Source organism: Gymnodraco acuticeps, unplaced genomic scaffold (genome assembly GCF_902827175.1).
Source record: "Gymnodraco acuticeps unplaced genomic scaffold, fGymAcu1.1, whole genome shotgun sequence".
Lineage (NCBI taxonomy): Eukaryota > Metazoa > Chordata > Actinopteri > Perciformes > Bathydraconidae > Gymnodraco > Gymnodraco acuticeps.
In genome coordinates this window covers 861,018-885,011 of record NW_022990047.1, presented here as the reverse complement: position 1 = coordinate 885,011, position 23,994 = coordinate 861,018, and the positions used below count along the sequence as shown (strand labels likewise).

General features: G+C 43.2%; 2 protein-coding genes and 1 non-coding gene across 13 annotated transcripts in view; 2 read left to right on the top strand and 1 right to left on the bottom strand.

Moving 5' to 3' along the window:
• Positions 1-129: 129 nt before the first annotated feature.
• On the top strand, positions 130-2,448 carry si:dkey-30c15.13 (uncharacterized protein LOC558731 homolog). Of its 3 annotated transcripts, none has more exons than XM_034215751.1 (7): positions 130-282; positions 399-560; positions 652-762; positions 847-903; positions 994-1,092; positions 1,406-1,549; positions 1,736-2,448. In XM_034215751.1, the coding sequence occupies exons 2-7, from the start codon at positions 399-401 to the stop codon at positions 1,787-1,789; spliced, it is 627 nt and encodes a 208-aa protein (XP_034071642.1). In that variant the 5' UTR covers positions 130-282; the 3' UTR covers positions 1,790-2,448. The 3 variants fall into 3 exon arrangements, with proteins under 3 accessions (XP_034071642.1, XP_034071640.1, XP_034071641.1); XM_034215749.1 differs by having other exon boundaries at positions 982-1,092; XM_034215750.1 differs by having other exon boundaries at positions 136-282; positions 378-560; positions 982-1,092.
• Positions 2,449-3,590: 1,142 nt separating this feature from the next.
• The window catches only part of frmd4a (FERM domain containing 4A), a 122,353-nt gene continuing 101,949 nt past the window's right edge, over positions 3,591-23,994 (bottom strand). For 7 of the 9 annotated variants that reach the window (XM_034215592.1, XM_034215593.1, XM_034215591.1 and 4 more), the window contains exons 12-24: positions 19,466-19,542; positions 15,759-15,900; positions 15,476-15,617; positions 13,874-14,007; positions 13,659-13,781; positions 11,997-12,228; positions 11,676-11,729; positions 11,318-11,555; positions 11,006-11,164; positions 10,453-10,785; positions 9,749-10,332; positions 8,597-8,693; positions 3,591-7,578 (exon numbers count right to left, since the gene is read on the bottom strand). In XM_034215592.1, coding sequence (XP_034071483.1) covers positions 7,476-7,578; positions 8,597-8,693; positions 9,749-10,332; positions 10,453-10,785; positions 11,006-11,164; positions 11,318-11,555; positions 11,676-11,729; positions 11,997-12,228; positions 13,659-13,781; positions 13,874-14,007; positions 15,476-15,617; positions 15,759-15,900; positions 19,466-19,542 — 2,418 coding nt within the window. In that variant the 3' untranslated portion in view covers positions 3,591-7,475. Of the gene's footprint in view, positions 7,579-8,068; positions 8,141-8,596; positions 8,694-9,748; positions 10,333-10,452; positions 10,786-11,005; positions 11,165-11,317; positions 11,556-11,675; positions 11,730-11,996; positions 12,229-13,658; positions 13,782-13,873; positions 14,008-15,475; positions 15,618-15,758; positions 15,901-19,465; positions 19,543-23,994 lie in introns of all 9 variants that reach the window. The other 2 variants (XM_034215590.1, XM_034215589.1) reach the window with 2 other exon arrangements.
• Positions 8,958-9,030, top strand: trnam-cau. The gene has a single exon. It is a non-coding gene; the product is annotated as a tRNA-Met (tRNA).

Below are 23,994 nucleotides of genomic sequence, written 5' to 3'. Positions count from 1 at the left end.
AAGGAAACCAGTCCTCCGCTGTCACAGTAAACTTTGTCTACACGCTGATAAGCTCTTGACCAGTGAGCTCCCTGTGTCATTTCCTCAATAGTGGACTTTAACCGGTCCTTATCGACACACTCCCGTGAACTTTAACCCCTGGATCTGCTGCACTACACTGAGGAATAACAGCGGCGAGAAAATGATCTGTTTAAATGTTTCTTATTTCAGCTAGAAGACATATTCTATTCTATATGAGGGCATGTGGATGAATGAGTGGAAGCTGTACAACATTTGTGGAAGGTAAGAAGCTACATGGATAGAAATCAAGAGTAACAACTGAACAAAGGTGTGTTGGCTGACTGATTACCTTTAGCAACCATTTGTTTTCCTATAAGTTAACCTCTCCCTCGCAACAGATGACGCAGAACATGTTCCAGGAGGGGTTGTACCAGGTATTTTTTAAGGAGACACCCTTAACCCACCCACCGACCCCGGCTACCAATCACAGCGAGCTACTTAACGGCAGGATTCATCGCTGGTTTGGGACGGTGGTTAATACCAGACTATTAGTCACTGGGGTGAGATTCTACTATCATGTGCTTGTCGAAACCATTAGTATGTTTGATCTATTAAACTGTCGGCCTGCTTCATACCATGTACTTCCTTCAGGTGGTGCAGATCCTCAGTGCCTTATCTTGCATACTGGCCACAGTCACCCATGCATGTGTCAGCTACAACTGCTCTGTATCCATGACAACACCTGTGTGGTCAAGCCTGTTTGTGAGTCCACATCTACTTCCGCTGAAATAAACTCAGACAGAGAGAGAGTCAAACACTGGGTCATAACTGTGTGTGTTGTTACAGTATGTGGCTTCTGGGTGTCTGGCAATGGAGGTTCAGAGGAAGGCTGATAAATTAAAGGTTAATATTATGTTTTATGATTTAAAATGTCAGTTTTTCAGCTGCCTCGTCTAATTGTGCATTGTGAATCCTGAACAGATCATCGCTCTGATGGGTCTGAACCTCTTTAGTCTGGTGTTTGGCGTCTCTACTCTCCTCGCAACCGGCCTCAGCTCCACACAGCATGTCGCACTCAACACCAACCAACAGGTAAATCTATGTAGCATGGACACTGTATAAAGATCATTCTGACTTTTTTAAGGTCACCTATTATGCAAAATTCACTTTTTCATGTCTTTTATACATAAACATGTAGTATAGAGGGGACCTCTGTGGAAAGAGATTCTGAAAGTTTCAGGAATAAAGATTCTCTCTCTCTTTGTCCTGATCCATTCATATAAAAACCTGTCTGAAAATGAGCTGATCAGAATTTAGCCACTTTATGATGTCATAACGTTTTTTTGGGTTGTGTAACCATTAGCCAATCACCAACCAAGGTAACTCTCCACATTTCTCCAAATAGCGCATTGGTTCATATGTTGCAAAGGGAAGCGCCATGGCGTTTGCTATACAGTGTCTTTTGGCATCAGTCTACATACTTTTCCTGTCACTGAGGGGCCTGCGTCGCTACAGTCCCAATATTCAGGCCTACAGCCGCATCTCACAGGTAAATATTGCAGGGTATGAGTATTAGAATAACATGAGGATAAAAAAGGGATGTGTTCAACATTAACTTGGATGCTTTGTTTTGGTCATTTCAAATACAGTTTAACTCTGTCTGCCGATTGGCAGTGATGATGACATATATTGTTGGATTTAAAGGGGTCTGAATTGTAATTTGTTTTCTGCTCAGGATCCAGATGAAACCAATGGGCCTCTACTGGAAAATGTGGAATTCAGTCTGTGAAACTGAAAGACCTGAAACGACACACTCCTGCCGCAATATTTTTGTAAACTCAGTTACTGTTGTTGATCAGGGTCTGTATGGCTGGTATGAATAGGTTGTGCAATGTGATTGTGTTTGAGGAAATGTTATTAGATATTGTGAAATCATACCGTGTCACCTTACAGAGGCCTCAGTATCACTTCTCCTTGGGAATCCCACAAAAATAAATGATTAACTTGTCAAAAGCGAAGATTAAACATACAAAAACAGAACATGTTAAAAAAGAAAGGGTGTATATAAAACACAGTAATGATGACATTCAATTAAATAAAGTACATGCATGTTTTTACAGCAGAGATATCATAATCTTACATTGTCAAAACTGATTATCGTTTTTCACAGACAGTGCTCTGTGTTCAACACTAGAGGGCAGCATTGCCTGAGATTTGTCATGTTGTGCAGTGTGTGATTTACTTCCTCTGTTCAGTGTAACAATAGATGAGGAAACTTTGTAACAAGTAAGAGTTGTCTGCGGCACATGTTGATATATTGAAGAGGAAACAAACGTTGCTGCAATGATTTAACTATAAACTCTTCGACCACACTTGGTCTTTCTAAAGTGAATTCACTGTTTTAATCTGATGATAATTGAGAGTAAATAAATATGCTGTTTTACTAAATCTGCATTGATCTGTTTAATTAGACTAGTCTTGATTTCAACATTCTTTTACCCTGACCTCGGCTTAAACCATAAAACCAAATACCAGCCCTAAGACTGCCCTTTAACAGTCTTGACAAAATGTCATAATGTTGCAAAAATGTCCTGACTTTTATGGCTTGAAACTGGTCCTCACAAAGATAGTCCTAAGGTTCATAGAGTACAGACAGAGTCAAGGGTGTGGTGTGTGTGTGTTTTGCAGTGATGGAGGGTTTCATTAAGGATAAAGCAAGGTCATACACCACTCTCATAGTAAGCGCACACACACCCACCCACACACAAACAGACTTGTAGGAGAAAAAAGAAATCACTGAGGAGCGAGTTTCTCACGGCATGTCTGGCTAACAGCTTCCAGCTGTTGCCTGGTCGGGAGAGCTGCTATGGGAACACACAGAGTACAAAGAAAACCATGGGATTCATTGCTAAATGGACACAGAAGGAGAATAAAAGAAAGCAGCAGGATGACGAGGTAGGGTGTCCAACCACTGACATCTGACTCCTCTGATAGAAACCACTTTTCTGTGTGATATAGCATCAAAACTGTGTGTTTGTCGTCTGTGTATCTGGTGTTTCATGATATCAGCGTACATGTTGAGTTGTAGAAACAATCCATTTGTTTAGATGTCTGCATTTCCTGCCAGTACACTTTAATCATGGTTCAATGTTGCATTAACACAGGGAGAAATTGTACAATGTGATCAGAGGTAGAAGCCAAACACAGTGGCCTGCAAATCAAAAGCTACAAGTGCGACACAAAGCCCGCCTTTGCATCCGGGCAGCTGTTTAATCTCGAGGTTGGGTGGTGAGTAATATATTTTGTCTCTGGAGTATATCTTCCTTCTGGCTCCACAGGAAATCCTTCTAGCCCAGTTGGAGTGTATTGTAGTGGCTGAGGTCTGGATGTGATGACAGAAGAGTGAGTGTGTCCGGAGGAGAGGAAGTGGTGAGTACATGAGGGGATCCCCTTTGATAAGTCACACTGATAGTCGATCGTTCAGCAGAATGCTTCTGATCTGAGACCCCTTGTAGTGAGTCAATATCTAAATATCGTCATGATTTTAATTTCTGAATGAAAGAGAGGGAAAAAAACAGACAAAGGCGTAATCTTGAGAACATTCATCAATAATTTATTTTTCTTACTCTCAAGAACCACCACTGCTTCTCATCTTGAAAATTCATCATCAATTTCCAACAACACAGTTTTGAAAAATGTAAAGTTACTATACAAATTTTTAATAGAAAAAAGAATAAATTAACTGTGGAACTCAGTTATTTTTTTGATCAATTCCACATTTTTTCTACAACACCTTTAATGCATTGTTACAGTTGAACAGAACTGATAAGATCAGGTTACATGCTCTATTGTCTGGTAGCCGAAGTGATCTACTATTAAACTGTTAAAATAAGCTTCATTTTGCACATCTGGTAGTTGAATCTATTGATAATAATGAAGATGCCTAGATCCTACGTGACGAAGCAGTAACTGGTCATTTTGTAGCACCTGAAGTGGTTGTTACAATGTCAGAACTAAAAAAACAAACAATACTGGTTCATATAAAATGGAACATTGTTAAAACAATGAATGTGAATGTTAAAAACCCCCACAAAACCTTACAGTGCCCCTCCGTACATACAGGAAAAGACTGATAAAAGAGTTAGTTCATTTTACAAAAAACCTCATACATTTCATGGAGCACAGACAATATGGTGTGTTTGGAGTTACAGAGGGACGGGACGTCGCACTTTTTCACATCGGGCTCAGAGATTACCACAAGGTCAAGATGGGACTTTCTGCGGGGTGCGAGGAAACACTATGGAGCAAGACGTGCTAATGTTAGCGTACGGAAGTCGGATGCTGGATATCTTTGGGGTCTTTATTTGTCAGTGGATCTGCAGGGCATGCATGGGATCGTGTCTTCAGCACACAGAAAGTGAGCTAAGATTTACTAACTTGTCCTCTAAAGGTGACTCGGAAACACTAGAGTAATTCATTCCTATAGGATGGTGTGCTGGTTCCAACCTTGGGTAAAGACTGACCAGGCATGGGTGAGCAACTCTTGGAGAACCAACCATGCAGGGAATGGGCTTAACTTTATTTAAATAGTCTTTAAAGTGGCAGATTACAACAGCTGGTGTCAGTGCATAAAGGGAACACAAGACTACGATGGACACGGTAAAATGCCTACCAGTCCTCCCACACCTTTAAACATGTAACACCATTAATCCATTAAAATGTAAGACAACGCGCTCAACTCACAATTAGACTTTGAAGGCTGGTTGCTGGATCCTCAATGTAGAGGATAGAAAAGAAAAGACTATGAAAGCCAACAAACTTGACTTTTTAATATTATCACACCAATGTTACTGAAGAATTCATGTGGCAACATTAAAGGTGGGGTAGGTCATTCTGGAGAAACCAGCTCGAGTGCGCTAGAATTTGAAAATACACAGCCGGAACAAATCTGCCACTTCCTTACAGAGCCCCTCCTCCAACACACACGAACGCGCACATGACCAATGAGGGCACGAGATAAGTGTGTGCACAGATGGAAGGCTGACAGGCAGGTAGGCCATCCAGTTATTTTAGCCGGTCCGGCTAAAATGATTGGTCGTGCTTTTTACAGTACTACGGCTTCCACAGATGACATTTCTTATGGATTTTTTGTCAAAGCACTTAATATATTAATTGCTATCGGGATGTTAAGAGCATTCCATGGAATATAACAAAAAGTGTATCTCGAGCCGGTTTCTCAAACTTACCTACCCCACCTTTAACTATGATATTGTAGTGCTGTTTTAGTCTTTCCTCTTCGACACCATTTATGTCCACTTCTTTATATCACTGACAAGTAGAATCTGTCATAATCTTAATAAAATTAACATCTGATTTATTCAGATTTTGTGCAACAATAAAACAGTATCTCTTAACAAAGACTTTGGCAAGGGGAAGGGGGACATTTAGATACAGTTAAAACATGCAGAGCTCTACTTTCTTCGTACAAAACCAGATGTGCTTTTCTAACCCTGTTCTGAATATCTGATTGTGGATTGGTGAGAAAATAATTATCTCCATTTGAGAAGGTTAAAGAATATTTCCTTTCAGTTCTGGCTATGGCTTCTCTTCGGCCCTGACAGTAGGGTATTTAATTGTAGACCTGAAATTCATATACTTATTAAAAGAGCACTATGATTTAACACATTGCCCGCAGTTTTAGCTTTTTTTGTTTCCTCTTATGCACTTTGATGCAACTCATTATTACAAATATTGAGAGTGGAAAATGAGAACACACTGATTGTAGGTCCAGCCCTCATAGACACTGTTAATGTTGTGCTTTTCAAATAATTCCTACTACACGTGATGCCAAATCATAGAGAAGTCTGCTGCTGCTTCATACAATAGCCAAAGACTGGGGCGATTGAAGGAGCGGCTGTTCCAGTGCTGCATTACAGTACAAATGTAAAGCACCAACATGTTTGGCACTGGTTTACCTGTACTCATGCATCATATGAGGTGTGGTGTTAGCCAGTAGTGAGTTCAGACTGTCTGTGTTCAGTCAGGAGGCTGCAGTCATGCTGAAGAGAGGACAGAAAGAGGAGAAAGCACAGCGCTACAGAAGGGGACTGACAAACACTCAGCATGGCGACAGAGCCAAGACCAGCGAAGAAGAAACAGTCGTGATAAAAAAAGATCATTCACTTCAGAGATTTATCACTGAACAGCCTCAATATCAAGTCACTCCAACAGATGTCAACAGCCAGAAATAACTTACTTTCACGGGTGAAAAGGTGGAACCAAAATGTCTGGTTTCTATATTAAAACTTTCAAAATCAAATGGTTCCATAATTGTAAATCGATGTGGCTAATAACACCCTCGAATGCCACTTCACTCTACCCCACCCTTACCCTCTGATCACAATGAACTTTGTGGACCAACATGTAGACAGAAGAATCTTGAAAAGACATGAAATGAACAGGAATGATGAAATCACTGAAATAAGCATAGATCAATGCCAAACCCAATAACCACAACTCCAAATTGTCCCTATGATGCACCAATGATGGCAGAGAAAACAGCAAAATGCCTGCTTCAGATTCACACCAGTTCATATACTTGTACATGTTTGTTATTGCTATAGTCCTCATCAATATCCCAGATACAGTCCAATAAACCATCCTGATATTGTCACTGTGAATTTACTCTCATACAGTTGACTGGTCACCTTTCTGCATGGGCCCCGAGCCCCGGTGGGACCAGTCAACCCAGTACGTTGTCTTTGGTTGTGGGTTGGACTGAGAGGAGTTGAAATTGTCATCTAAATGTGAGTTAATCCAGATCTTTTTTGAAAAGTCATCTTCTCTTCTTATAAATATATGGGGACAAACAAACCCAATAGACGAACTACATAAGCGGGAATAATGAAATCCAACACAGTTAATTTGTTACTGGAAATGTTTTTTTAACTGGTGGCTCAAATCCAGCAGGTATCCTCTGATTGGGTGACAGTGCACTGGAGTTAGTTCAGGTCTGGGGGGCCAGAGATGAGATATGAGAACAGATCCAGGAAGGACTGATGTTGGTTCTGTTGCGTTTGAGTTGTATGTTTGATATTTTTCTGGGCTCTCCCTTCACGTCTCTCCTTCCCTTATGCCCCATTGCTTGTGTGCTGAGTAAAGGATGTGCTCTGTGGTGCTGTAGGGCAACAGTTCATCAGCTGAGGTGGCACTTCTCATTCTGTCCTGTGAAACCAGCCCCCATCAGAGCCCAGAGTGTGACCCGGTCCAACTGTTATGGAGGGGCATAATAAAGAGGTGGTGAGATGGATGGAGGGCAGGATTTAAGGAGGAGGGCGGCTCATGTCCAGTCCGCCGGGCCGGGCTTCTGTAGGGCCTTAGGGATGAGGTCGTTGGTTGTGGAGGGTAGTAGTGAGGGACAGTGGAGAGGCAGTGGGAGAGGGTAAAGGGACTTTTCTGGGCCCTTTAGGAAGGTCTCAGACCAGGGTTCCAGGTTTGGCCTTATCGTGTCCGTACCACTGCACATCTGCCAGCTCCGAGCACAGAGGGCTGCTGGGAAAACAGCTGTCACTAAAAGACCTGCAGAGGAACACACACACCAGCATGAGACTGACCTCGGAGAGCAACTTCTAATTACTATCGTCTACATGGTTTCAAGATTATATCCATTCTTGCAATTGTTTGATAAAAAGTGTTCTCACATACAGCACATGGTTGAGTTTTACTATTAGTAGATCCTGTAAGGGATTAGCCAGTGTCAGACCACAGAGCAGAGCACATGCAGAGATCAGATAGAGATACAGCCAAAGAAGGAGTACATGACATATACCGCCACCGTCAAAGAGCAAGACATGGTGGACATTCCCCATTGTCAGCCCCCCACAGTCGATGATGAAAGTGATGTTGCCTAATACGTTGGGATTTATTAATGGGCAACGTCCTATAGATTAAAGTCTGATTGTGAGTAAATTCGCTACTACTGTTCCTTGCTTCGAGGTTATTTTCTCTCTGTTTTGCTGCTGCTGTGTTTTCTGTAAAGTACACTGTAGGTAGAGACTACAGACAGTACCTCTATGCATCAGAGCTGGGCTGAGGGGGAGACTGACAGACGTCCTCAGTAGGAGAGCTGTCTGCTGTGCCTCTAAACCAGGAGAGAGGACACACACACAAGGAAAGGAGGGTTAGTGCAGACAGAGAGAGACAAGGAAGAAATGACAAATGAGGAAATAAGAGACATTTCCCGTGACGTAAAGAAGACAGGAAAAAAGAGCGAAAAAACAAAGATGCAGTGAGTGAAGTCGAGACCGAAACTGAGTATGAAGAAGGTTTAAAATAGAACCCACAATTCCATACAAATCTTCCTTTAGGATTTGTTCAACAACAGTGTAAAACAATATCAGCTGACAGATAAAACATGGAGTCAAAGCTCGAGAGGATGTTAGAGTGAAGGTTGTATAAAGATGGAGAGAAAGAAGCTGAGCAGCCAAGATGCAGTTTGTCGTGAATTAATGTGAATTCATATTCGGCTTGAAGCATGTTGTCATCCCGGTCAGCTGCTGTATGTGTGTGTGTGTGTGTTAGTCTGTTTGTGTCTTACCCGCTCTGCCAGTTGAGGATGTGCTGTGGGCTACAGGGGGGTGTGGCTGCGTGTTCGCTGGTGGGCGTCATACTCCTCTGGCTGTGAGGGGATGCAGCTATGGGGAAAACAGACAGTTAGTCATGCTAGGTAACACACAAAATGCAGCGTTGTCAGAGAGACACAGCGGACAAACACACATTGACCAGAGACACATATACACAGAGCAAACACACAATATAGAGGCTACAGTGAGGTGATCGGCAAAGGTATTTCAACTTTGCTCCACATGGGGGGAGGGGTTTAAGGGGATGTGGCTCTAGGGTCACTAGGAACGTGTGGGTCAGGGGTCAACTAACACAACTGTCCCATGGGAAAATAGGCCTCGTTGGCGCAGTAGGCAGCGCGTCAGTCTCATAATCTGAAGGTCGTGAGTTCGAGCCTCACACGGGGCATTAACTTTTCATATTTCCATATTTGATCAACAAAGAAGGTGTGTAATTTAAACTCATAAAGCGCTGTTTGGTACAGACTGATCTAATGCTCTTTGGGATGATCCAAACATCCAGATTTCTGCTCACTTGCAGAGCAACCAAGCTACCCATGTAACTTTTACGTAGTACTTATAGAGGCGGACTGTACCAACTGTATTAATGTGAATGTTATGTGACCAAATTACTCAGCAAATGTTCACCGCTCAAAGCTCACAGCTAATCTTACATCATAAACATTGCTGGGGTCTCTTAATCTAATGGTCGTGAGTTTGAGCCTCGCACAGGGCATTCCTTATTCAATCAATTATATAAATATAAAGTTTCTCATTTACATTTCAATAAATTGTAAACTTAATAAAAATACAAAACTATATATATCAAACAGGTTTAGTAAAAAAGGGGAAACACTTGTTATTACTGAAATGACTGAGCTAGGGTTCTGAGTCTCAGTCAATCTGAAAACATGACCCATGGCCCGTCTCATAATCTGAAGGTTTGAGGTTCGAGCCTAGCACAGGGCATTGAGTTTTCACAGCATGAACCTTTTCATTAGAAACTCTTAAAAACAAAATAATTGTTTGTATAAATAACAGGACCAGTGTAAAGCTTTTTACATAAACACATGATACTTTTTACCCAGATCAGACCGGGTTTAATGTGAACAAATAAGAAGACCCACCTGGTGAGCCCTTGGCGAGTGTGCCGACTCGACTCCCCCGACCATGTCCCAGAGTGCCTTGCTGCGACCCTGTCTCGGAGGACGTAGACCCCGAGTGTGAGTGACTCCTGTCCTTCAGGCTCCCCGAGGACCTCTGGTACCAGCCCCGCAGCTCGTCAGACACCGCTACCCTCCCCCCTCCCCCACTGCCCCCACCCTCTCGCCCCAATGACGGTGTCCGTACGATCTGAGAGCGCGACGGCGTGAGTCGGCCGCTCCCCTCGCCTCCCTCCTCTCCCCCCCAGGCCTCTTTGTACAGCCCCCCTGCCGTGTAGGAGCTGGAGGTTTTGAACTGGGCCTTGACGCTGTAGTGGCCTTCCTGGTCGTTCTCCAGGCTGCGCACCACCACCGGGTTGGGGCTGCCCTCCACGTACAGCGGGTACTCCTTGATGCGGTACTGGGAGGAGGGCTGGCTCTGGCTGTGGAGGTAGACTCCGTGGTGTCCCCCTCCTACCCCGCCTCCACCTGAGCCCCCACCAGTGCCGTTCTTAGCTGCCAGGTTGGGCATGGAGCCGGAGTTAGAGGAACCCAGGTGACCTGCCGACCTGGAGGGAAGGACAATCATTCATCAATCTTAGAAAATAACTGTTAAATTATATATATTTAGTACAATAGCCAAATGTTGTGTAAGGAAACCCTTTTAATTGCATCTGCTCCGCCCCTACCTGTGTCTTTGCCTCTGCCTTTGCCTTGCTTTGGAGGGTGAGTCCTCTCCCAGAGTGGAGTAGTTGGGGTTGCTGCCTGGGGGTCCGCCAGAGGGGTAGTAATGCTCCGAGCTGCTTTGGCTGGTGCAGGATGAGCAGTCGTCCAGTGGGTCCGAGCCATTGGAGTTGCGTCCTGGGACCAGGAAGAATTCCGGGCTACCCAGGGTGCCCAGGGTGTGCGGGTGTGCGTCGGGGTCGGGCACCAACAGTTTGCCCTGAGACTCAAGGCTTGAGCTGCGGTTCCTAAAGTGCTGAGCGAGGCTGTGCAGACGGCTGGGACTGATGTCCACTGACCTGAGAGACACAGAATCACACAGCAAGTTACTTACAGGGAATCGGATAGGAAAGATATACAGATTTCATGGAATTACAAATGTTTCAATATATAAATAGATAAAGCCCTGTAACCTCATTCTAGTTGGGGTAGACTTAGACAGGCATTTTTAAAGTTCCACATAATCAATAATAGAGCAATCTAAGTCTTAAATAAACAGTAAAAGGTATAAATGCTGACCTGGTGGAATGTACGTAGTTGGGGTTCCTGGTCCTCAGGTCCGGGGTCGACGGCATGCTGGACTGAGAGTTCCAGAGAGGGAGGTTCCTGATGGGGCTGCTCTGCAGAGAGTTACACCCCCCCGGATCTGCACTGCCAGAGCTGGGGAAACGCCTGTGACTTGGAAAAGAGGCAAAGAAAATAAGCATGATTTGAAACAATGTCATTTAATAAGTAGCTTTTACATAGGCAACATATGCATGCAATGCTCTACATTACGTCAACAAACCCTAGATTTATTCTCAAGCTAGATAAGATAAACTCCCTCCCTACCTTGAATGAGAGGAGCGTTTCTTGATTTTTTCGTATGGCTCATCCAGTGACGATTCACTCCACATCTTGGGTTTGATGGGTGATTTATCATAGTCAGGGCGTGAGTAGTGCAGATGTCGCAGGCCATCCAGGGACTGGGGCGGAGGGGGCCGACTGTGAGAGGGAGGTCGAGGGGGGAGGCCCTTATGAGGCGATGCTACTGGAGAGAAGGTGGGAGTACCTGTGACTTGAGGATCATCTGAAATAGAGTAATCGTTGAATTAGGTTTAAGATTATTATTTCATAAAATCATGTAAACAGAAGCCCAATAATCAGTTATTGTAAGAATCTTGCACAGAAATATGCAGGACAGACTTACCATCATCTAAGACCAGTGCGTCAGACAACGAACTGTCTTCAGAAATGTTGGCCTCTATAGGACAGAGAAAAACACATGAGGTTAAATATTGTACAAATAACCAATCTAAAAGCCTAAAAGCTGCATGTCTACATGTTGTTGTTTTAAAAAAAAAAGCAATTTGTGGCTTTCTATTGCCACTCTGAACAGTAATTGAGGAGAATATAGCTGTGTGTGGTGGCAACTACAGCTCATAGATATCAAATATATGAGAAAACAGCTCATAGATATAAAGAGATGTGATAACAGTTTTGATTTAAGTGAATAGGAGTTTATTGGTACCCTCTATGATTAGCGATGCCCTCAGCGTAGGCTTCTTGCCAGAGCGGACCCGGTGCTCATTGATAGAGTTCTCAATTTCCTGGAGCTTCTTCAGTGCGTTCAGATAAGAAGTCTTCCTCTGTTTCTTCAGCTTCTTGCTGCTCACGTGTGGATCGCTGGCAAGACGCCTGGCTGCCTCTGTAATCTGGGACTGAATGGCAAACTCGCGCTCCAAACGCTCCAGCTCCTCTTCCTGGGAAAAGCAAACACACGAGTGCAAACTCTGAGTGACAAGGGCACAAAGATACTGGATTGGCTCACAGTTTTAGCAACAGAAATCTCTGCACAATCCAAATACAACAAGGCTTAGTTTGCAGACACGTAGTCAGACTCTAACTCTCCCATGCAATGCATTTGGTCAGACACACACACCAAGGCTTGCCAGACCAAACACACTGCGGAAATCATTTATCTGTGCTGCTGCTTCACATTTCTCACCACCGGATATTCCCTATTGAGTCACCCTGTTCCCCAATAATAACACCTCTCCATCAATCCATCCTCTCCTCCTCTATACCTCTCCTGAGATTTGAAAAGCAGAGAGAATGTACCAAGTAAAATAAGCTGTCACACTGCAGACATATTGCATGTTTACCTCACTTAAATATGTGAATCTACTGTACATATATGGTAAGATAAGACAAACCGTCATTGATCCCCATAGGGAAATTCATGTCGTAGTATACTGTTAAATAGCATAGAATAGTAAAAAACTGAGTATACACAAGAAAATAAACTCATATCAATCATGTTTGCAGTCATCTATGAGAACACACATGATTTCACTTGCCTCTAGAGAGACAGAGCGATGATGTATTTATTTGCATCAACATCTCACTAGACTACCTCAGTTCAGAGGAATCCCACTCTCTAACAATCCCTGCACACTCCTACCAGAGTGGCTTCTGTTTCTGTGTGTGAGGGAGTTTAAGGTGTTCAGTGTAAATTAAGAAACATCCTTCTGCTTGCGAGGCAGTTTGGTGATACTGTGTCCCTGGATTATTTTCAAAGCACACAACCTCAGAGAAACACACCCACACACCCATTCAGGCGCTCACACAATCCTACTATCACCACTTCCTGTAGCAAGAATACTGCCAGGCTATTTTTAGAAGTTCTGCTGCTGTGGAAAATCTACCCGTGGCACAAAAAGACAGAGACACAAAGCTGCAGAAAAACTTCTTTCACATGGTTCAAGACGTCTTAGACTGAAGCTTTTCCATGTTCTCTGTTTCCTTTGCTCACATAACAACTGAGGAGGGATGAATTAAGTTTTCATTATGTCAATCATCACAACCATTATGTGAGTATTAATTAAAGTAATTGGTTTTGAATACAGCCCTTGATCAGCACTGTATAACATCAAGAGCTTTTAAAACACCAGCTTTGATGTACAAAGCCCATAATGTTCATAAATAGATAATAATAATAGACTCTTAATTATTAAGCGCTGCATTCAACATTACATTACTGCACCACAGTGCCTTGGACAGGTCCTTGTGGTATTTGGTTTTATTATTAAACACTGTAACCACCAGATGATCTCCTGTTTTTATTTGGCCTTTAGTGGGGAGCGGGGAGATTGCAAATGTGATAAAGTGCTACTGTGGAAAACAGCCTCACCTCTCCCTTCAGAGTAATTTTCTGCTCGTCCAGTTTGAAGGCGGTACCGATCTTCCGTCTCACTGTGGGCGGCTCCTCTCCCGGATCCAGAGGATATTCCTTGGGAAGCTTTCCTGTCAGCTCCTAAAAAAAACGACAGGAGGAAAGGTTAGAAAGGCAAAGTCTAAAATGATTCTGGTTTTCTAAATATTTGCAGAGACTGTTGTTTTTCATACCGCCTCTCTTATGCAGATGTTCTTGAGTTCCTCTAGTCTCTTTTTTAGCGTATCTTCAAGAGCTTCCTGCCTGGCCCTCAGTGCTGCCAGCATGTCTTTCTTAGCTGTCTGGGAGCTGTCTGATTCCTGAGAGCCTGCAGGGCACAGACAACACACAACGTGAGGCGGGAGGCAGGAGCATATGAGTGTGTAGAGTAGTGGGGACTTGTTTTGAGGCAGAGGAAAGGCAGCAAGTATGCGTGCACCTGCTACCCTCGCAGGATGTTTACAGGGAAGTGAGTGGAACGCTTCGATAAGGACACTGAGTGTTAGTTGTGTGTATGTGCGAGTGTGAATCCTTCAAGGAAGGGGCAGTTTAGGACAAAGTCAGTGACGCACAATCTCCAAGGCCCTGAGATGGTGCCACTCTCGTTTGAAAATAAATAAATACATACAACCCCCCCCCCACACACACACACACACACACACACAGAAAAACACATTGTTTCTCTCAGTTGGTCTGTGCGTGACGTATGCAGTTTGACATAGTAACAATACTAAACTAAACACAGCTGAAAGTTTGACCAGAAATAAATGGCAGGGGTGGGGGGGTGTTTATGGCACCACAGTTCCTATGACATGTTTATGTTGCTGGGCAGAGATGGCCTCTAGTTAGCAGTGGATCATGAAATCAACACACTGACACAACACCAAGGAGACAAGTGACAAGACAAAGACACCCTGTATGATACAGGGAGGGGGTGAAACTAGAGAGGGACAAAGATAAGCAAAAAGGGAGATTAGGAGACTAGGAATGGATGGTTGAAGAGATAAAGAGATTAGGCAGGGATACAGGTATCTATACTTAGAAAATGAAGAAAAGGCAAACAACTGATCCGATAGGACAGGACAGCATGCAGGACATTTTTACTGAAAGAGAATAGTGTTCTTTTGAGTGGTAATTGATTCAGTGAGGTGTGCTGTAATCTAAATAGCAGACACCAAAGCCATGTATAGACACCCTCTTCAACCTTAAATGATGCTGCTTTGGTCTAGTGAATGTCATTTTGAATGAATAATGTAGCAGAAACTAATCAAATTTCACTAGAGCCTATTCAGACTAATTACTGAACTGACTCTCCTAGCATGCAACACTTGACATGTCTGTCTGGGTTAAAAAGGGCACTTTCCTCCTCACTGTAAAAGTAGTTCATGTACATTCCTCTCTTGCTGTCACATTCATACTTGTTCAACACGGACAAACATTGTTCTAAAGGCCATGGTACATTTGTATATTGACCTGCTGACCTTTTCATTCCCTCACCCACTAAATTTAGAGGGGCCTCTGGAGGATGAGAGTGTGACACAGAGGGTGGGTTCCATACATACAGAAAGACACAGGGCGGGGTGTGTATACAGTATGTGTGGGAGAACAGTCAGCACAGAATGAATGGCCTGTTTCCGGAAGCAGCTGTTTCTGTCTCTCCAGTTGTCGATGAGACTCCCCCTCACCAGCACACATGCAAACACAAAGACTAATACGCACACAAATCAAATCTTCTCTCCCTGTTTGTCTTTCTCTCCTTCTCTCAGCACAGTCACACACATTGAACACATACTGACCTGACGAGAGCAGACTGCCGCTGCTGCCACTTATAATTTTGCCCTTGCTTCCCATGTTGGCTAGTTTGGAGGTCTTTAGAGTTCCTGTTTCCGTGAGGTCTATAGCAATCTCATTCAGACTCCGCGCTGCATGGATTTTGGACTGGAGAAACGAGAATGGAAAGGGTTTGTCAGAACACATCATTAATTGCAACAAACTTACAGACCATGCTTGAAGACTTCACTGTATCTCTTGTTTATCTGTATTCATGTGTATGGTCTGTGGTGGGTCTGACTCACTGACCTTGCTCTGCTTTCGGTCCAGGTAGAACTGGTGTTGGCTGATGGCCATGGCCCAGATGGACTTGATGAGGGCAGGACAGGCGTACCACGTGTGCACAGCGATGCCGCTGTGACCAAACGTCCTTCTCGTCACCGAGGCCCGACTGTAAGAGCAGACACAAAGCCTCCTTATATACACTGAATACAGATGGTCAGTCAAAACACTCCCACCAGACAACTTCCTCATCATCACCGTTACCTATACTACAAATACTAATGAAGTTTGTCATGGCTGTTAAAGATAAGATAGTGAATCATTTCACATTTTTGTTATACCCCAAGTTGATGCATACATGTTAGGGATGTTAAGATTCACCGATTCGCATTGGTGCACCGGCATATACGTTCAAAATGCGAGTGCACCGGTTGAAAGAGTGCACATCGGCTACAGTTTGGGTTGAACTCGCGATGCATCGATTGTAGCGTCTTTGAATCGGTAAAAAACCGATTCATTCATATAATATCCCCTCATCCTGTCAGCACTCAGCAGAGACGATCTTTGATCTTTGCTTCGCACTACGGAGACCGCGAGTCTCAGTTATCAACACACATGGAAGTCGAGGAGAAAGAGAAACACCTCGTACCGAAAAATACCTACAAATCAAACGTTTGGCAACACTTCGGATTTTTCAAGAAAGACGGTCAACTTGAAAAATCGCTCGCAAATTGTAAACGATGCCGTGCCGCTTTAAAGTACACAAGTAGTACGAGGAACTTAGCGACGCACATAAAGAGGCGACATGGGGTCTGCGGCTGAAAAGAAAAACCTCAAAGTAAGACATATGAGTTAAATCACTGAGAGTGGTGTTTAGTTTACAACAGCCTGTGACTGCCAATAATAGTTTAAATGTATTCCTTACAATTGTAAGCAGTTATGAAATACCTGTGTGTGAAAGGTTATTTGTATTTTTTATTGTTCATATAGAAACCACTGCTTTCTGCTCACTGGTGAGTTAGCCTATGAATGAGTGTTAAGCACATCAGGCTGGCAGTTGTATGGGCATTGCACTATGGTAGTTGTTATTTGCACATTGTTAATCATAGGCAATGCATGCTTAAATTGTTTAACTGTGAGGTGTTATACAATTGTACTTTTTTAAGGTAAAAAAGAAACAGCATAATGGGATGTGCAGCAGAGGCGGATTTAGGATTGTAGGAGATCCGGGGCTTAGCCCAGGAGTCGTTGGGTTGGGGGGGGTGCAGGGGTATAGTGTTATTTTTTATAAGTGGGGGGTGGACCGAACATCCTTTAGGGGGGTCGTCGCCTCCTCTCGGGGGGTCCGGGGGCATGCTCTCCCGGGAAGATTTTTTTTAAAATATTGAAGTTGAAAGCATCAATCTGGTGTACTTTGAGAGCAACATTAACCCTACCTTAATAACACCTTAAAGCGGACAAAAGGCACTGGAGAACACTCATTAACACCCTTTAATGAAGCAAACTAATGCCTTAACTCACTCAAATAGTCGTTTACTTATTAAGGTGAAACGAATGTGCGTATAGAGTTTTAAAGGATGCGGATAGTCTCACCTTGATTCTGGCGCATTGCTTATCGTTTTATAGATCTATTCTCATCCACCATCTTTGTTTGTGACGTAAAGAGTGTAAGAGTCACGTTTCTGAATCGGACACTGAGTGGATGCAGTCACAGCCAATCGGATTCAGAGGGTTGCCTGTCAGTTCTGTTGTTATGTACTGAAACGAGAGCCGGTATAATTCCACGCGTGAAAACAAAATAAAAATACGTTATTTTAGTGTCTTAAAAGTAGACTGAGTTATGAAGGGTTAACGTTACATCTTAGGATAATTGTTAGTCATGTTCTGTATACATACTAACATATAAGGGTATACTTAGTGTGGTAACTCCATGTTTACTAGCTATAACATTAACGTTACATCACTCTTTTTCACTTCTTACTCAGTCAGCCAGAGTGCAGATATCACCATTAGATTAACAAACCTGAAACATCATCCATTTCTTCACTGCTGGTGATGACATTGTTGTCAGCTGCTGATACTGCTGCTGCTGCAGCTTGTGGCGCCGGCTGCTTCAATGACAATAACTTTCTAATATCCATAACTGTATAGGCTATTAGCTTAAAACTCGTCAGGCACTAGGAAGGATCACTTCTTCTTCAGGGCAGGCTACGCAGTACGCAGGCTAATGTCCCACAGTGGCTGCCTCTCTGGTGGACTCCGGTACTGCACATTACTCCTGAGACGTTTTTTTTTTTTAAAGTGAAACATCCGGGGCTTTTCAGAAAACATCCGGGGCTTGAGCCCAAGTAGCCACCCCCTAGCACCGCCACTGATGTGCAGTACTAGTAGAGATAACCACATATGTACAGTAAAGCATTTTTTGTTAATGTATGATTTGCTTAATATAAGGAATAAAACAAAAATCCTCTGTCGTACCATATTGAAGTATTATTATTTTGCATTGTGTTGAATCGTATTGCCCCGTATCGCATAATGTTGAATCAAATCGTATCGAACTGTATCGCAACAGGGGTGAATCGTATCGTATCCATCGCCTGGTGTCTCAAATGTATCGTTAATGTATCGTATCGTGGCAACGTATCGAGATGCGCATCCATCGGCCTCAGTGATGGAGATGCACATCCCTAATACATGTGGGTAAGAAAGGCTAAGATGTTTGGACGGATGGATGATTTCCAATAGCTAAGTCCTTACCAATATAATACCTAAATAGCAGTTCCTCTTTCACAAAGTCCACTCATTAACAGAAAAGCTAAGCTCCGCCTCTAGATAGGGCCTTTCACTTTTTTTATATTACCTGAAAGAAACCACATTTCTCTGACACTTGTAAAAATGCAGTAAAACGAGCCACCGCCTAATTGACATTGCTTCTAAAGAAGTAATGATGGCCTCTGAGCAAGTAAATACCATGACATATAACCACTGTGTTATGTATTCTATCATTCAGCACTTATATATACTGTGCATCCCTATAAAGAATATTAGAGGTTTAATATGGCAAACCAACCACACAAGATGTTCCTCATTGTTTACTCATCCTTATTTAAACACACATCTGTAGCTGAGCAACAGGCCCGCTCACCCTAATGACAGCTTCCTGTAAAGAAAACACCACTGCTCTCTGTTTCACCCTGTCCATCTCTTTTTCTCGCATTCTCCCTCCCTCTGTCTGTAGAATAACACTCCACATATATATAGCTGTGTTAAATAAACACAAGAGAGTTCACTTCCTCCGCAAAACAGCTATATCGCACAGCCATCTCTCCTTCTGTGGTCAACCATCAAGGCTTTACACTGTATGTGTGTGTGAAAGAGAACTTGTGTTTGTGCATGCATGTGGCTGCACAAGTGTGTTAATATCAGACTATCAATCTGTGTCAGGTTCCACCGAGACCTCCCCAATATCCCGCTCTATTGCCAAGACAAATGCTGCAATTATTACTGAATTAGATTCCAATCTCTCTTTTCATGCTTGGATCTCAACACATTCACATTAAACACAGGGGTAATTTACAGTCAGTGCTACTGGAAGGTGTCCATAACTGAAGTAAAATTATACCACTTCCAAAGATGAACTACACAACAATTCAATAGTATCAACATTTAATAACTAAAGTATAATTGGTATCATGCAATTCAACACTCAGTTAATTACATTGATATTAATTTACCTCCTGGGGTCATGAACTTCCACAGAAAACTTCTTCTCTCTGAAGTAGAGGTTCTCCAACTGGCGCCATTGGAACACCTGAGGTTTAGGAGAAACAGTCTTCAGGGCAGCTCACACAGAAACATGCTTCACATTAAATCCACACAGCCTTCAGCCAAATCCTCTTTTCTCTTCTGTGTACGTTCCAATTTGTTTTGAGTGAAAAGGCAATGTATACGGAGGAAGAAAAGAAAAAAAACTCAGAAAGGACTCTGACGAAGAGGAGGAGTTAGAAACAGGGGAGGTGGGGGCAGAGAAGAGGACCTCTGATCAAATCCAGACCGGGCGGTCTTGTCCACAGCAGATCCTTCGCTGGATGACCTCACTCTGGAGAAAGACAGTGTGAGAGGGAGGAGGCCTTCTTTCCTCTGCTCTGATTTTTCTCTTTCCGTCCCCTTTATGAACCATCCGGTCCTCTTTAAATGGAGCCAAAGCCAGCTGGGCGAGAAAGTTTCCCCCAAGACGTACTCCACAACATGTGTGTATCTTAAATCCTCCCAGACGCAGGGGAACAGAACGTTATGAGTCAGTGGGTGTTCACCATCTGTAGGCATGTGCCTGTGTGTGTGTGTGTTGGTGGAGAGAAAGTGTGTAAAGTTAAGTTTCCTCCTCTCCTGTAGCTTTTCTAGGAGGGAGGGGACGTTAATGCCTCCCCTTCTCCTGACCCCTCCTTCCTCCCTCAGGGACTGTGCTTCCTGCTTTGGGCTCTGTGGTTGGGAGGTGTGTGTGTGTGTGAGTGTGTATGTGTGTAGAGGGTCAGGGGAGGAGTGATGAAGGGGGGAAGAATCTTTCTGTGGCCCAAGCAATTGAAGTGCCCGCTTGCTCTGTTTAGTCAGTGTGTACACGCACAGACACACATTCACAAAGTCTGTTTCTCGTTATAGAAGAGTAGAGTGCGGGCAATTTCAGAACTCCTGCATCTATCAGCTGGCGCTGACCTGCTAACACACACATGTTGAGCTGTGGTGTACACTGAATGAATATCAGTAAAGAAAGTCAAACTAAGGACTGAGAAACAGGGAAAAAGAAACAATGTGGACGACCCAACTTTGACAGGATGAGGGAGGAAAAGAGGAGAAAGGGAGCTAGGGGAGGAACAGGTCACGGCCCAGGAATTTTAACAGCCTGTGAAAACAATGGTCAGAGGGATGAGAAGGAGGAAAAGGGAGGAAGGGGGAGAAATATGATTAAACAACAAAGTCTGATGTATATTTGTATGTACTGCGTGTGTATGTGTGTGCACAAGCATGAAGAAAGAAAGAAAGAAATCGGCACCCTTATCGCAACTGTCGCTGTACCGTGCATTTTCAATGGAGTGTGAAGTGCTAATGTAGCATGGTGCTAAATATAGCGGGCAGGGTAGATAGTGGGTGGGTGAGTGTGTTGGATACATATAGCTGTGGAGATAAAATAGCTGTTTTTAACTGTGTTAAGGCACGAGACCACTAAAGCAGTTCTCTTCATCAGCACGATAGAGCTGCTGAAATTATTTTAAGTAAACTTTGATGTGTCAGGGTAAGTAGAACATGTGTATCTGTATTCACATGATCTACAAGGAGGTGCAATAAAGTTACCCTCAAGTTTAAAATTAGACATTTTTGCTGTGATTCTAGGCTGTTTAAGACAGTGCCCCAGATACATGAGCCTTTGCAGTCTTCATGGCAGACATTTAATAGCGCGAATGTCTGGAAAAAACATCAAAAACCTGCTGACAGATTATTTGTAAGAAACTCAGTCAAAGCCATTGGGTGCTTCTGTTATTTGGGCGAGTCACTATAAATCGTTTCCCTCTGACCGTCAAACGCTCGCACAAAATGGCAAAAACACGCAGACACAAACACAAGCAGAGGAAGTGACTGGTCATTATTCAGCAAACAACCGCTCATGTGCAAAGACCCACGTCTTTCTTATAATACTGTCTGTGCACCCCAGCACACATCCATTACAGATGAAAAGGTTTGATCTGATAGTGTAAATGCCTTTCTTCGGTGTAGTGGACTCCCCGGGGGTTTCAAGAAGAATAGAAGGCTTAAATAGCATATGAATATTATTCTTTTTCAAGAACTGGACCTGAGGCTCTCTATTGTTTCACCCATGGGTGGGGCTCTGGTGCCCACCACTATATCCACTAGTTGTCATGGGGATGTCGATAAACTCAGGAGTGACTTCCTGTTGTTTGCGTTTTGGTTGTGTTGTTTTGGAGGTATGACATTTATGGAATAAAACTAATCAGAACAGGCTGCATGAGTCTAATTATTTGATTGCTCTAAATGAAACACAGACAGAAGTTGACTAAAAGCAGTGTGTACTTCTAATACACTACAGAAAAACATCAATATGCAGTGAAATGCATGTGAGATCACATTAAGTTTAATGTGCTGTTTAATTCAACCTCGCTGCAGCTTCTTCACAGTATTGACAGAAGATTTCCTGTTTAAGCCTGTCAGTCAGCTAGGTAGTCAGTCCAAACCCAGACCCTATAATCTCTGTCTAAATGAGTCAGAACACACCAACGAGGCAATCGTGTGGTTCGGCTGTAAACCCTGCCTGTGTGTACTTTATGTTATCTAAATGTGGCCTGCGGTAAGGAGAGGGGGAAAAATATGTTAACATCCCCAAATAAACGTGAAGGCTGCGGTGAATGGTCTGCATTTAAAACAACAGGGATCTCCCCTCATAAAAAGACAAACTAATTAAACACAACTGCCTCCAGTACACACACACCTATTCTACATCACAAGTTGGAGTCCCTTAGGCGCTTATTAATGAATAAAGAAAGTTGATGTTAAAAAGATTAACCTCTCTTCCTGTGACAAAAGACAGTTATTAGCCCATAATGTGTTATAATTAGTGTTCTGCCTCCTCCTGACTGAGTCACAGTACTGAGGACCTGAGTCATTGGTTACTGGTACTCGACCGGCTGATTGACTAATCACCAAATCAACTGCTCTTCCTCTGGTTTGATGAAATATCGGTGACTCTCATTACTACCATAACAAAGGGAAAGCTCCCAGTGACCTCTCAGTGTCTCTTCCTTAAAACACGGAATCACTCTGTAAAAGGAGCACCACCAACCCTCTTTGTCTGCCTTATTAGTGAAAACAAACCTTACTGTGTTCATTGGAATTTAGTCAGTCTTGTGATGTTGCATTAACAAGACATGCAGTCCACAAATCTCTTTTGGGTCAAGCTCCTTAGAATACAATCCCACTTGTGCGGTGGGGAGGCCGAACCTTACTTTCTCTGCTTTTAAATGTGTGTGTGCTTGTGTGTGTGTGTGTGTGTGTGTGTGTGTGTGAGAGAGAGAGTGAGAGTGAGAGTGAGAGTGAGAGTGAGAGAGAGAGAGAAGGAGATAGAAAGAAGGACAGAGGGTAAACAGTGAGGAGATCAGTACCAAAGCTTAACGGACCAATGACTCACACTGAGTGTTGCTATGGCAGCTGAATGCTTGATAAGTCTTGTGTGGGAATGCTATTAACTCTTTCTTCCCTCCATGTCGCTCTAAGATAGCAGAAATCCCTCTCATTCTTCTTCGCCTCACCTCTGAGAAAGCTATCACTTGCCATTTTTGCCATTTCAACAAATATGTATATACTTTGTATAATATTAAACCAGTTTGTGACCTTTTCACAAGTTTCCCAGCATGTTTTGTGTGAGTTTGAAGTGAGAAGATGAGGATCCATCAACAGGGTTATTTAACACCTCAGCAGCCACCATATATTGGGTACTTAATGAGGTAATGAGGAAAGACTGGTGTTCGGTGGTGAGACAGTCATTTACACTGGAATGCACCATAATGTTAGTGGCAAACAGGAAATCTGTGGCAGACAGGAAGTATTCATCAGGATGGTGAGTTCAGAGTTCACTTCAATTCCTGTGTGTGGATGTGTGCATTCATTAGTGTGTGTTTGTGTGCGTTTATGAGCTACAGAGTACCAGTCTATGTGTGTGTTGGAGTGTGTTGGTGGTCGGTCAGTCAGTATTCTAGGATGCTGTTAACCCCTTTAACACCCTATAAGACCAGGCTGAATGCCACAGATCAAGGCCCTGCAGACGGCTGGAGGTCAGAGGTGAGGTAAGAAAGGCTTTCACAGGCGGACCACTGGTTGCATCCACTGGGAGGAGGGTCCCATTCAGGGGAATAAAAGCAGGACAGGATGCAAAACATTCCGGGACTGAATGTCTCCAGACAGTAGTATTTGTTCAGCATTGTTAGTACTCTTCCCAAACACAATATCCTGACTCACTGAATGGAAGAAACAGACCAGCGGTGGCCATGAAAACATTTCCTTCTAGAGTAACACGTTAACTACTCACTCCTAATTAAAAACGACAGTAAAGAAGTAGGTGCCAAAACTGGAAATATATCTTGGAAGTTATTATACAGACACAGAATAATTCTGCTTAATCACAACCTTTTGCAATTTTGGAAAATATACAAATACATTTTTTAAAGATCATTGTTTGTGGTGCAGAGAGATCAGAGGGAGC